The 14,464-nt window shown below is 40.8% G+C and overlaps 1 protein-coding gene across 3 annotated transcripts in view; it reads right to left on the bottom strand.

The window, feature by feature from the left end:
- Positions 1 to 14,464, bottom strand: part of MTHFD1 (methylenetetrahydrofolate dehydrogenase, cyclohydrolase and formyltetrahydrofolate synthetase 1) — a 95,838-nt gene that overhangs the window by 18,879 nt on the left and 62,495 nt on the right. For 2 of the 3 annotated variants that reach the window (XM_061376396.1, XM_061376400.1), the window contains 11 exons: positions 13,707 to 13,766; positions 12,947 to 13,000; positions 12,415 to 12,551; positions 12,178 to 12,278; positions 11,069 to 11,205; positions 9,568 to 9,679; positions 4,738 to 4,865; positions 3,821 to 3,918; positions 2,982 to 3,155; positions 2,338 to 2,474; positions 2,028 to 2,074 (listed from right to left, as the gene is read on the bottom strand). The exons of the other annotated variant lie outside the window; for it this stretch is intronic. In XM_061376396.1, the coding sequence (XP_061232380.1) occupies positions 2,028 to 2,074; positions 2,338 to 2,474; positions 2,982 to 3,155; positions 3,821 to 3,918; positions 4,738 to 4,865; positions 9,568 to 9,679; positions 11,069 to 11,205; positions 12,178 to 12,278; positions 12,415 to 12,551; positions 12,947 to 13,000; positions 13,707 to 13,766 (1,185 nt within the window). The remainder of the gene's footprint in view (positions 1 to 2,027; positions 2,075 to 2,337; positions 2,475 to 2,981; positions 3,156 to 3,820; positions 3,919 to 4,737; positions 4,866 to 9,567; positions 9,680 to 11,068; positions 11,206 to 12,177; positions 12,279 to 12,414; positions 12,552 to 12,946; positions 13,001 to 13,706; positions 13,767 to 14,464) is intronic. 3 annotated transcript variants of the gene reach the window in all.

Raw genomic sequence — 14,464 nt, 5'->3', positions numbered from 1 at the left:
TGCTGCAATTTTCATTTATTTCAGTTCACCATAGACAGATGGAAAGAGAAGTATTAACAGCAATGTTAAAGTGGGTGAGGATGGAGGGGGAGAGATTGCTCAGTGCAGTATATGGAAGAGAGGAAAGAATTCCTCTAAAACAGAAAATTCCTCCCCCACATTTATGTCACTTACAAACTTCCAGAACAAAGCTTCCAAATAAAAAGGTTTGAGGTTTGTTTGTTTTCCACGAGAATAGTTCTCACAGGCTCCTTGACACCTGAGAAGCCCATGGCATGGCATGTCTGCATTGCTCTTCCTTCACCTTCCTTCTGACCCACTCTTTTTTTCCACAAACAGATTTCACACATACATTAACTGGAGCTGCTGCTGCTCCCACAAAGATATCTGAGCTAAATTGAAACTTTGTGTAGTGCTAGCAGTAGAGTTGTGGTTGCACAGAGCTCTGCATAAGCTAACCACTCAAATACACAGTATCATAGGCAGAACTTGTAGACCACATACTACACAGTGACACTGCTAATAGTTTTCTCGGTTCTATCTCATCAAAAGATAGTTCGAGTGGGTTTGCCAGCTTGAGTTATCTAGCTGCACTGTAGCTATGATGACAAAAGGCTTGGGATATATAGCTTCTGTGACAAACTTGCATTATGGCAGGGGAGTAAAAGGTGTGGTTAAAACAATACTCTGTAGCTGAGCAGCAAAGGAAGATGAAACGGGGACATCAGAAAAGGTGATATGACAAAAGACCATACAACAGCATTTTATGGCAGCCTTGCTACTGTCATATTAAAAACCAGATAGCTAAAAGCAGAATGTAACTAGTCACACGCAGTAATTAAAAATCCGAATTAGTAAATGCTGACTGTTGTCTCATTCTACATACATGCAATAAGAAGCAATTACTACTACCTTGGTTCTGCAGTATGACCTCAAAAGTGTTTCACTTGCTACTATTTTCCTAGGATGAAAGCTGCATGCAGAAATACCCAGTGATGGATCAAGGTCATTAGAGTAACTAGTGACTCCAGATACTTCAATTTTATGAGACATACATCACTAAAACACCCCCACAAAACTGTGTATTTATACCACGTGGGTCATACTTAAAGAAAGTCCTTTCAGCCAGTTTCGTTCCAAGAGTGGAGCTGTTTCTCACTGCTGCACACAGTGAAGTATTTTGACTCATCTTATTAACAATCCCAAAGAGGAGGAGATTATTTTTCCTGTCACATCTATCTTTCACACATGTTCTTGGCACCTGACTAAATCAATATTCTGCCTCCTTAACATTTTTATCTTTTATGGACTTGCTGCATCAATTGGAACAAACAGCCCTTTTGATCATTTCTGCTTTTCTTCCTAAAATTGCCCTGTGTCAATCTATAGTGCACAAGACAAAGGTAGAATTCTACAGGCAATTACTTTGAGAACTGAGAGAAGCACGAGAGCACGTGCTACACGTGCCTTTCAATTCCCTGCCCCCAGACACAGGATTTTACTTGCTGCCAAGCCACATCAGAAATATTCTGCAGTGCCAGTCCCCCACAGGCTGAGGTCTTGGCATTACTGATTCCCAACTTCCCTTTTTCCTTTCCATGCTAGTAATCTAAACCAGAAGTACACCAAAATAGCTCACAGAAAGAGTCGGTGACCACTGCTGCTGACAGAACTACTTAATAAGCTTCCAAAATGTATTACATCATTATCACCTTAATTTCAATGCCAGGAAAAAGAGGCACAGGATGTGCTTTTCTCAAGGATATACAGCAATTCAAGGCAGAGGAGGGGAGGGAACAGAGAACTGGGAATTCCCAGTTCTGCGAAGTTCCCTGACCATGCAAGCACCCTTCTGAAACAGCCAAAGACATTTAAAAGAAAACCAAATATAAAACTGCTGAAATAAAGCATTCTTCAGAGTGCTACACTGAGCCATAAACAACAAAGATTTTGCAAGTTATCCAACAGCAGTATCTCTTCGAGGTCTGTGAGCTCTATGTGCAATGAGACTTTGTATAAAGAATTACCTCTTCCATGGGGATAACTTGACAATAGCCGCCACCTGCAGCTCCACCTAGAGAGGGACAATAGTCAAATCACACAAATAAAGGTCTCTCTAGCCCAGAGTGGTATAACATGTGATTGCTTAATGGCTTTAAGGCAGCTACTGTTGAGCAGCTTAGTTTATATCCCAGCATAGAACTTGAAGACAACGCTGAAGTTATTATTTTCTTAACAGGAAATGCAATTGTAACTGGGAATTATGCAGCAGAATGAAATCTCCAAATTCCATCTTCCCCCTTTTAATTGAACAGCAAGCAACAGAACAGTTGATACCTTTTATACCAAAGGTTGGTCCCTGAGAAGGCTGACGAACACAAGCAAAGACATTCTGGTGAAGGTGTGCTCCTAAGGCTTGAACAAGACCGACAGTGGTGGTGCTTTTCCCCTCTCCCAGGGGAGTAGGAGTTATCCTGCAGTGAAAAAACAGAACAGACACAACTAAACCCTTGTAGTGGGTGAGCCTCAAAACACAGGGCTAAAATAGTTACCCAGTAGTTGCAGTTAATGCCAATTCACATTCTGGGTTGGCTCAGACTTAAGCTAATCTTTACCAATTTGAGCTTTGATTGAGATTGGGAAATTATAACAGCTGAAGACCTTCCTCTGAAACAATTTGCTAGTTACCTCTGAAGGCAGGTTACTAGACTAGAAGAACTCTGACTACAATCCAGTCTGCCCTTTGTAACCCTGACACGCATACCAAAACTATTCATCTCCAGGAGAGAAATGTTAAACTACATTCCCATGATTTGCCACAAGAGATAAATCCAGATTTTCACTGTGTGTTTTCCTAAAACCCAGAGCACCCCATAGAGTCACCTTACCAAAAGACAGTAATCAAACAACATGCCATGCTAATAGAATTTCTTTTCACCTTGACATCATGTAAGTAATATCTCAGTTAAAGAAATACCTACCCAGTAACAACAATGTATTTGCCATCTGGCTGGTTCTTCAACCGTTTCAGAGCTGACAGATGAACCTTGGCTTTAGTTTGGCCGTAGAGTTCCACCTCATCAGGGAGCAGGCCAACTTCTCTTGCAACTTGATCAATGGGCTTGGGTATGTAAGACTGCGATATTTCAATATCACTTAAAGAAAGAAAGGTAAATCTGTAAGTCAAAGACTTCTCACAAATTCCCTGCTTCTGGACAGGATAAAGTACAAACACCTTGTCTGCATTTTAAAAGGGAAGCTTTAACCCCTCCTAGTTAAATGAAACAATCTCACTGATACTGGCTACATCAGAACAGACAAAAACCAGAATACCCAAGTAAACAACAAAGCCATCCCTCAATCCTCCCCCCACCAAGAATACCTTTTTTGTAGGCAGTATCTTATGCTCCCTTATGGTATTTGTATATTTCAACTGATCTTTGGGGTCTTGACACCAACAACTGCTACTTCCAGAAGCTAGGTATTTGCCTCATGAGAATGAAAATTTTCCAAAATCTATGTGTCTCACTATCTGCCGAATCAGAAACTATCTAGCTGATCTAAAAAGTCTGTGGAAGTCCATGTCTGTGGCTTAGTATTATCAGGATGACCCAAGCCTACACTTCAACATATGTCACAGCATCACTGCAAGTTAGCTCTGCTCCCTTAGGAATGCCTCAGTTTTCTCTCTAGCTCTCTCCAAACTTTAATGTCAGCTACAGTCTACATATATGTATGCCCCATATTACACAAAGCTTGGGAACAGAAGTGAATACTATACTGCATTAATATTGCCAGTGGGTTCATTTGAAAGCATTACCTTGGAACTGGCATCTTTAGGGTCAGCTGGTTGTACTGGATATTCCATTTTCCAGGTTGGAACTTCTCCAGAAAACGCTGTGCACTCTCCACTGTGCTCTAAAATGAGGATCAGAGGGCATTATAGCAATCAACTCTTTGAACCATGCTAGTTAATGAGACTCAGAAAGGTTCCCCTCCCCCCCAGCCCAATGTCTCAGTTTGGGATTAACAAAGTGCTTTGATTAAAGCATTTGCTAATAATCCAAAATGAGATTCTGCTCACAGTTTCCTTTAAAAAAAAACCACCCCAAACCAGACCAAACCCCCCCCATATCTATCCATCTACTGATCCATATTCCAGTGTGATTTATTTTTTTTAATGCTCTGTGCCAGCAGGGTTTCTCAAGCAAAGCAGGAAACAGGGAGCTGGCTTATACTGTTACTCTCCTTCTTTCTGTCCAACATACTTCCAGATAGTTTTGGAATTACAGCCAGAGCATAGTAAGAAAAGCCTGTTTCTTGCTGTTTTGCAACCAGGTTCCAAAAAAACCCAACCCACTTCTTCATCAAAAAACCAAACCAAACCAACCAACCAAACCCTCCCCCCCAAAAAAACAAACCACAAAACCCCACAACCCCCCCCCCCAAAAAAAAAGGCACAAAAACCAAAACACACCCCCTGGGCCCCCAAAAAAACACCCAAAACAAAAAAAAAAAAAATGAACCCCACAACCAACCAAAAAACCTCTGTCCTAATATTTCCTTAAGGTCCATCTTCTTCCTAAGTTAACTGAATCAAAATTGTTTGGACTAGGAGTTGGAAACCCTAACTACACCTCTGTAAGAACAAGAAGGAAGCATCAGTTGCCTTGGTAGCATGTTGGTGGTCAGAAACAACATAATCTAGACATAAACGTGGAGGAGATGAACACATACCTGCATCAACATGGCGACAGTCATAGGCCCAACGCCCCCAGGAACTGGTGTGATGTAGGAAGCTTTCTCCTTTGCTGTGCTGTATGCCACATCTCCTACAACTCTTTTTCCACTGGCCTTTGTGCTATCTGGGGATTTAAGGAAAAAGTTCTACATCACATTTCACCAAAAGGGAAGCCAGCACTTACTGAAGCTGAAGTATTTTCCTCTAATGGAGTAAACAAAACACAAGGTGAGGACTCAGAAAGATGCAAAGAAAAGACAAGAAGTTAAAACATCAAAAGATTAAACTGTTATTATCATACTTCACTAAGAGAGTGTCAACAGCTCATGCAATATATCATAGAATCAGAAGAATGGTTTAGGTTGGAAGGGACCTTAAAGATCATCTTGTTCCAACCACCCTGCCATGGGCAGAGACACCTTCCACTAGACCAGGTTGCTCAGAGCCCTGTCCAGCCTGGCCTTGAACACTGCCAGGGATGGGGCAGGCAATGTGTTCCAATGTCTCACCACCCTCACAGTGAAGAATGGGAAGAAGTATCTTTACATTAAGCACCATTTATCCCCAGCCAGCCAGACCTCCCCTTGAGGATGCAATTATTTTCTCAGTGGCACATAGCACATGGAGCAGTCCGAAGAGGACTCCAAAACAAATAAAGGGTAAAAAGCACACATTATGTTTTACATCTGTGCAATAATAAAACACAAATAGGAAATACAATAGATATGTCACCTGAACCACCCCTTAACAGCTCCTGCTATACTGTTGTGAAGGACTAGTACAGCTCCCAATTTGAAGGAGATACAAACCAATGGTCTAGAAGAAGCAAGAGAAGAAACATGGCTGACTTGTTCCAAAAATCCAGGTTTATATTTGCTCTGTTCGATTTTGGAGGACACCTGGGCCTTTCTACCAAATAAAATCATTTGCCTTTACATAAACTGGAGACAGAAATTGCTGAGCTTCTCAATTACTCACTGCCACTCTAATGATGGACTAGTAAATACTGTAGTTCACAGAGATCAGAGTATTGTCAAAACCTCACACGTGGCTTAAGACAGCACTAGTAGAATAACCTCCCTTTTCTCTAGGGGAAAAAAGAAAAGAAAGAAAGAAAAGCTACATCCTGCTGCACTACATGGCCTGACAATTCAAAAGCAGATGCAGCATTTTTTCCCAGTGGTGACCTTTAAACTCGCCCAGAGAGACAGAAAAAGACAACATGCTTTAGTAAACTAGCACAACCATCTAAAGAACTCACTGGTTATAGGCACAGCATATAAAAAAGAGAAAATTTAAGTTTCTCCTGGAATGGCAGATCCTCATTTCAGATATAAGGACTCTAGGGAACTTCTAAGCAGTGTGAAAGATCTGAAGACAGATTTTAATGCTGTTAACATTGAAATATATTGCATACAATAAGCGTATGTTTGAACAGAACACAGTCAATAACTTTAACATACATTTGGCAAGGGAGAGAAGAGAAACCTAAACAGCTGATTATGTTAAAACCAAAAAGAGGGAACAAAAGCAGCTCCTGCCAACTCTGATTTTTTTGCTGCATTGTTACTGACAATTACCAGTTTGGATGCTTTTGCTGTGTTTGTGCTTTAAGCAACAGTTCTTCCCCCTGAAGTTCAAAGCTTGAACAACATCACAGCTGTTAAACACTGTTTCTACAGCCACTGTTGTTTTGTTGCCTGAACTGCACACCAATCTGGCCTTCCAGCCCAGAAATCAGTTTAATTAAGGTTGGAAAAGGCAAATAACATAATCATAGTTTCTTCCAAGGACACCAAGCAGGCCTACCTGCTACCCTGGCCAGGGAGACTCTAGGGTCAAGAATGATGAAAACAAGTAGGCACACCAAACACAAACAGCCTAATCCATTACATGACACTGTGGTGACCACAAGCTAAACAGACCCCCAGTCCCTGCCTCTGCATCTGCTCCTCACACCAAGCACTGCTGAGCACAATTTAGGATTAATTTCTTAACAACTTAACACTCAATTAGCCTTAAAACATTATTTGTTTGAAAGAAAGCTCACATGCAACACTTTCTGCCTCTCCCCATAGTTTTACCTTCTCAGTATTCCTCATCCCATTCTTAAAAAAACACAAACAAACCAAAACCAGTTATAGACAGTAGCTGTGACACTATAACCATTCTCAGTGACTGTGTTGTCCTTAGTCCCATAGGTTCTGTAGCCAACTGGAACACATGAGAGACACCTGAGGACTCTGATATCAAAGAAGTGAAAGGCATACCTATACACATGGATTGAACAGGTACGATGATCTCCATCTACCTCCAGAGACAGCTGCGTGACAGACAGCCTGAGCGCAGCTTCTGGACTGGAGCTAATTCAGCTACTTTCATTGGATAAGGGCTGGGAATATTTGCATGACTTTCAAGCAAACTTTTGCCAATGTACATACAATTCTAACAAGTTTCTGATGGATATATGACTGCAAAACACACAAGACCCTTATCTATAAGACATTAGACCATCTGCTTCCAGTCTGTTTACTTTCTGTACAGCACTGGGAAAGGAGTTTCATGAGAGATCCAGCACAATCCGATTTTATAGGTCTATGATGGCACCTTGATTCCCAGTACATGATGATATAAACAAAACATCAAGTCAAAGCTTTCTATATTTTTCTAGCTCTTTTGGTGTTTAAAGAGCATGGCACCAAGATACACAGAGGCTGAACTTCCTTTGCTGCTCTTACATCCACTGTTCAAGATTTCCTGTAGGCTGGGGCTACAAAACCCCACAGCAGAAGAAGACTCTGAACTGGGTTGCTTTCTCCATCAGTACTTGGGAGAGGGACACTCCAGAGACTATGCCATCTCTGGGAATATCCTCTACCTGCAGTGCTCTCCGTTCCTGTAGCAGAGCAATTTCTACAGTCCTGGAGTAAGGCATTTAAATTTTTGTTGGACTACTAGATCCTCCTTCCTCTCTCTCTAGCTGGAGACCTGGAAGAAATTCTGTTCAGCTGTAGTACATGAACACAAAACCAGATGTGTCTAAACTACCTACTCTAGCCTCCAAACTGGCAGCCTTGGGATCATACAGGTCACCTGCCATTCAAATACACAACAGCTGGATTTGCATGGCATTATGTGGCTATAACTTTTTTAACTCCAACTTGGCAAGCCTGCATGAAGTCAATGTCCTGATATGTCAAATCATATTGGCATTTGCCTGAGAGGGCACCCTAAGTTGCAGAATACAGGTATATTCAGACTGCCATGTCCTTCAGCTGTAACTCACATCTACATCTAGGAGACACCTAGCTGGGGGCACTTACAGCCAATGTAAGATGTACTGGAAATGTGTTATTTGTCCCCTCACTCCATTCAAAGCACTATCACAGCTAGCAGCAATATTCTATTTGTACGGAGATGTAGCTGGAAAAGCCAGCAAACTAGCTACTGTTTTTTCTGTAGCATTAAAATTCCCACAATTCTGGCACCGATTTCCTAAGAGATTAATCTGAAAATTTTTCCACAACCTATCAGAAAACAAGAAAGCCGCAGGAAAGCTCAGCAGCTTCAGAAAACCACAGAAAAAGAAGTCCATGGCATCCATCATTTTGAAACCTACAATTTCCATGGCACTCTATCAAGTACCTGACTACCAAATCTCACAATGACATTAAGCATATTGCCACGCAACATTGACTAGACTCAGAAATCAGTGCACTGCCCAAGGTACACTAACTGCAAGAATCAGGGATGTGTCCTCAGAGATGCGGTTCACAGCAAGCCTAAAAAAAAAAGGTCATACCATACTTCAGAAACACAATGGTAGTTTTATTTGCAACATGTTAATGGGGGAGACTCCAAGCCATTCTGTTCCATGCAAATAAGCAGTGACCCTATGGGTTTTGGTGAATTGCCTAAGTTTGGGTACAAATACATCAAACAACAAACAGCAGCAGCAGCAGCAGACTTCAATTAGATAGAGGATTAATGTCTTTAAATGCAACTCAGTGTCATCTTTGAGGAACAAGACTTCTGAACAGAAATTTCGTTATATTCCATTAAATAATGGCAACAAAATGACTGATTAATTATGAAAACTACCTTCTAAAAGCTATGTGGGTGTAGTACAGAGATAGTCGGATGGTGACTAATTTTCTGTATCATTCAATATCTGTAATTTGGATTTAAAATGAGATGAAAACAGAAATTGCCAGACTGCCTGTTCCTTCTTTACAAGGAAGGAGTAGCTAAGTGAAACCCTACCCTAAAATCCATTATGTTAAAGCACTTCGTTCTGTGCCAGAGCCACTGTCACCAAATACTCTTGCAGAAGCTGCTTTGTTTCAAGACAACAGCCATTCAAGCCTAAGAAGTTAAAGTTGTGACTCAACAAATCCACAGCTACTTGCTTGCCATTTATGTATTTCAAACAGAACAGCTTATAAGACCTAACTGCAAAGTAATGACAGCAAAGCTGTGTGCTCACAAGTGACAACAGCAGCAAGACTTCACTATGTAGCTGGGGCAAATTACATGGATATTCTTTAGCAGTATTTCCTAGCCTCCTCCTTTACTAATCATCAGCATCATGGAAGGCAGAAATAAAATTGCCACTGATCTGCTTTAGGACAGTACTTCAGACCAACCTTTTTTTATGCTAGCTTCTTCAGGGGTTGCCATCATTACCTAAGACAGACTTAAAAGAGAAAGAAGTCCAGAAACAGTCCAGAAGTCTAGAAACACCAAGGAAACAGTATCCATGTACTTACTTAGCAACTGAATTTATATACAAACACATTCCCACTCTTTATACATTACCCACGCACCGGGCACATGGTTAATTCCACAGTCTATTACGATCGCACCAGGTTTGATCCATTCACCTTTCACCATTTCAGCTTTACCAGCTGCAACCACCAGGATATCAGCTTTACCAACCTATATAAAAAAAAAAAAAAGAAAAAGGCAAACAACTGTGTATCACACTGCCAGTGGAAAAATGCAGACCTGCTTCAGCAGCTTCAGTTGCAGTGAAACTGTGTGCTCACCCATTGCTGTTGGAGGGATGAAAGGGCATTGTCAGCAATTAAAGGTAGCTAGCAGTTCCTTCACACGGACAAATTCCTGTGATCAGAAATTATGGCCTATTTTCACACCCCTACCCTGAACCACTGCTAGTCAACGCTTCACAACCTCCTTTGAACTCCTCCATGATTCCCAAGTGGATCATACAGACTACTTTTAGATAAAATTAAAGCCTTCTCCATATTCTTATCTTCCTCCCTTCATACATCCTGCATGTTCAGTTGCTATTTTCAATGCTAGAAATATAACCATCACTCCTCAGTCAGCAGCCAAGAACAATCCCTGCACGTTCACCCTGAAGTGAACTCTAAGTGTCACTTCACTTCTTTTGAGGTTTTTACGTCCAGGATTGTGTAACATACAACTCCAGGGAAAGCTAACTGTAACTCAGCACTAATATTTGATCAGACAGTAAATTTGACAGATTTGGTCACAAAGCTGGTGCTGAAGACACTGATTAAAGCTCGTTGTCAGTTCCTGCACTGCTTCATTCATGTTTCCTTCCCTTGGAAGTTTCTCTTTTTATCTTCAAGGTAGATAAATTATTTTTAAGATTTCATTAAGAATTAGCACTTCAATTGTTAATTAACCTAATGACAGTCTTATTGAACAGCAGCTTAGTGGCATGAAGCATTGCAGTATTTCTGATCTTTGTGAGTTATATTCAAATACACCTACCCCCTTTTCAGCTTTAATACTTGCCTACAGAGCCTGGCAGTGTTGATTGCTCTATGAAATCCAAGTAGGTGGCAGCACAGCAACTCACTATTTCTGTCATTCTCACTGCTAGAGAGGAAAATGGTACCAACTCACAGTCATAGAAAATAGACTGGAAAAAAAACCCAAACCTGGAGAAAGCATTTTCCAGCCATTAGAGCAAAAGAATACCTGGCCTTTCTGAGAAGAAAACAATCCCCCAAAAAAACAAAACCAAACATGTTGTCTTGCAGGCCACTACATGGAGGAAGGGATGTTTAAATTCTCAGCACTTGCTCAAAGAAAATAAAAATAAGAATTTTACTGTTATAATTAAACCCCTCTAATTAAGGGCCAAAAATAATCAAGATCCTATTCCAGTGTAAGTATTCACACAGCCATGCAATGAACAGAACTGGAAAACTGATTCAGATGAAAGATGAGCCAGACCAAATGACTCGGTAGAAATACACCAAGCAGGGATGTGCAGACAGCACTGGCTTGCAGCAGGTAACTAACAGATTCATGCATCCAGCCTGTTCTTACCTCCTCCGCCAGTGTTGAGGTCTTTGAATGGCAAGTGGTTACAGTTGCATGATTCCAGAGCAGCAGATCATGCATGGGAGCACCAACAATCTTACTGCGACCAACCACTACAGCCCTTTTTCCTGCAACCTGGATGCCTGCACCACAGAAAGTAAAAATAGGTCATTGTACATCCTAGTTCAAACTAACCCAAACAGCTCTGGAGTCTTTTGGTCAGTTTAAGTCTGGCTCTGGTACTTCAGGATAGTTGTGGCTTAAGCCCCAGCCAGTAATTTAGAACCATGCAGCCACTCACTCACTCACTCACTCCCTTCTTCCCTTCCACCCCCCCCATCAGTTCCCAGAGGGATGGGGAGGAAAACTGAAAGAATATAAATCCCTCGGGCTGAGATAAGAACAGTCCAATAACTAAAGGTATAATACAAAACTACTACTGCTAATAATAAGGGAAATAACAAGGGGAGAGAATATAACACTAAAAAGGAAAACAAAAGAAAAAGAATAAAAAACCAAACCAAAACCAATAAACACAAGCGATGCACAATGGAATTGCTCACCAGCTGCTAACTGATACCCAGCTCAAAGTGAGCAGCAATCTGGGTCTTTCGGGTGACTCCCCCCCAGTTTATACCATGAGCATGACCTGCTGTGGTATGGAATACCCCTTTGGCTAGTTCAGGTAAGGTGTCCTGTCTCTGCTTCCCCCTGGCTTCTTGTGCCCCTCCTCACCGTCAGAGCATGAGACTGAAAAGTCCTTGACCAGGGTAAGCATTACTTAGCAATGACTAAAACCATGGTGTGTTACCAGTTTGTTCTCAGACTAAATCCAAAACCACAGCACTGCACCAGCTACTAGGAAAGAGAAAATAACTGTTAACTCCGGACAAGGATCTATTTTTCTTCTCGGTTGTGCGTGACAGGGAATTGGAGTTGGGAGGAAGGAAGGAAGGACAACTTTAAAACCAGTTCTTTTACTATCTGAAAAGGCAAAGATGAAATGCGGCATCTCAACAAAAGTTTTGATGTGAAGCACAGCCTTGCAATGTGCGTAATTTATCCTCTTATTGAAGACTATTGCACTCATGAATAATGGATGGAAACCTCCTTACCTGTCTGTCTGATAAGTTCCATGCATCCTTTTGGCGTACAGGGAATAAAGCAGTCTCCAAGGTCCCCTCTAGAGAGTTTCCCAGCATTGATGCTACTTAAGCTGCATTTTGAAAGAATAAAGGCCAAATAAGATTCCCAGCCTCATTATCACTGTTTGAAGGGAAAAAAAAAAAAGAAAAGAAAAAGTTTTCTTTCTGGAGTGGCTGTCATGCTCTCCAGGGGTGAAGTCAGTTTACCCATCTACATCCTTCTCAGGTGCAACAGCATTGGTTATTTTTTCTGTATTGATGGGTTTATCAGAGTCAAGGGGCAGCTGCACTATAAAGCCATGAACAGCAGGGTCTCCATTCAAAGAGGCAATGCACTTGAGGACCTACAAGTAAAGACCAAAAATGTAATGGCCAATAAACTGAAATATGACTGATGTAAATAAAAAAAAAACATAATCCTACCTGGATTAAAAGATACACATAAGAAGTTTAGTTTTTCCACCCAAAAACATGACTCACATTTTTTTACTTTTTGAAAAATACCTGTTAAAGTCTAAATTTTATGTTGTAGTGTTTTAATTTTAAAACTTAACAATAATAATAATAAAAAAATCCGTATCAAAAACCTCAGCAGGTTGCAGCTTTTTTTTTTTTATTAGTTAATATCTATAGGAAAGTAGTCTCTTTTTTATATAAAATGAGAGGACAAATGTAAATTCACCTATTGAGCTCAACACCAGTGTTATGTATTTTTTCATTACTGGCTGTAACTACTTACATCAGCTTCTGTTGCTGTGTTTGGCAGTTTTATGTGATTGGCACTAATCCCAATCTGCAAATGAGAATACCAACAAATTATATGATTTCTGAATTGACATCAGGGATTGATCTGGCTATTCTCCCAGTCCAGCCCAGTCACAGCTACATTCTCTCACATTTCCCAGGTCTATCTCCTGTTCCTGTGGCTACAGTCCTATTATTTAGAAATACTATCAATGAAAGAAGAAAGTTTAGCACTTTGCCTACATAGATTGGTCCATACTTCAACTGTCCTATACACCTTTTGACATGAACATAATTTTAATTTGGCAGCATACTGCCTTGAAATGCCAGCAAAGAAGATGCTAGATATCACACAGGAAAACAGGGACTCATCTGCATTCCCAGCCCTGCTATAGCATGTAATACACCACTTGGTGACAGATGCAAGGCAACTGCAGTTACAAGACGGGAAATATAAGCACATGGTGACAGGTCAGGAAAGACAGAGTATCAGCACTTCAGACACATGTAATCTAGGAGATGATCACACAAGAAGTGGCACCAGCCCACACCATTGTTACTGGAATACCCCACTTTGCTACACGTCAGGTTACACACCTACACTACTTACTTACAACAAAGAATTAAGGCCAACACTAGTTTCTCCAATACAGGCAAAGCTTAGACAAAACTATTTGATTTGCATCTGTGTTTTCATATTGAGATTTGACCTACTGTAGGAAGGTAAAAAGAAATACTAAGAGGTTGGGCATTACCTCAGCAGCAGCCTTCAGCTTCATATTAATGTAAAGGTTTGAATCATCCCGATTTCCAACCTAAGGATGAAAAGACAGTTGAGTCACGTTGCAGAATAGAGACCCAGATGCAGGCTAAGATGGGCTTAACACCCTTAGCTTCCTTTGAGGTATACCAAGAAGGCACAGGTATTCTTGAGTAACTGTAAAACACACTAGTAGAGCATCTGGAGCATAGGAAAGAGTTCTGATTTCCTCCATAAACACCATTTTCCCTGTTGAAAAACCTTATGAACACAGCGCTCTCCAAAGCAGAAAATACTACCTGCCATCTCATCTGAGAAAACTAAATCTCTAGCTAATTAACATGATCAGCAGGTGCTGGTAAAATTCAATTACTGGATTAAGGCTTTCAAAAATGTTGGGCCTCTGATATCCAGGAAACTTAATTTTATGCATATACATGTGCCTTTATGGAGCGATTTCTTCCACTACTGTTTTGAACTTTGAGAATTTTCCTGCCAAACAGAAAACACCAAAACTAGAACAAAGCAATGCACAAAGAGAAAGCAGCAGGTGGAGCAAATGCCTGTAGTTTTTTACAGTACTGGGTGCTTACAGTGCAGCTGCAGTTCAGAAGACTGCTTGCATCATTCAGTATGTTTTGTTAAAGTAATATTCCTTGTAACCATAAGAAAATGAGAGGCAAATAAAGAAAAAGCTGATAAGCAAACTCTTGAAACCCCATTGCCTGATACCTGAGGACTATCCCTGGTTCT

The sequence above is a fragment of the Neopsephotus bourkii genome, unplaced genomic scaffold (assembly GCF_033783945.1).
Source record: "Neopsephotus bourkii isolate Nb327-2 ecotype Australia unplaced genomic scaffold, CSIRO-AGI_Nbou_v1 NB_1707, whole genome shotgun sequence".
Lineage (NCBI taxonomy): Eukaryota > Metazoa > Chordata > Aves > Psittaciformes > Psittacidae > Neopsephotus > Neopsephotus bourkii.
Note: the sequence above shows the minus strand (reverse complement) of the source record. Positions and strands in the feature narration are given on the sequence as shown.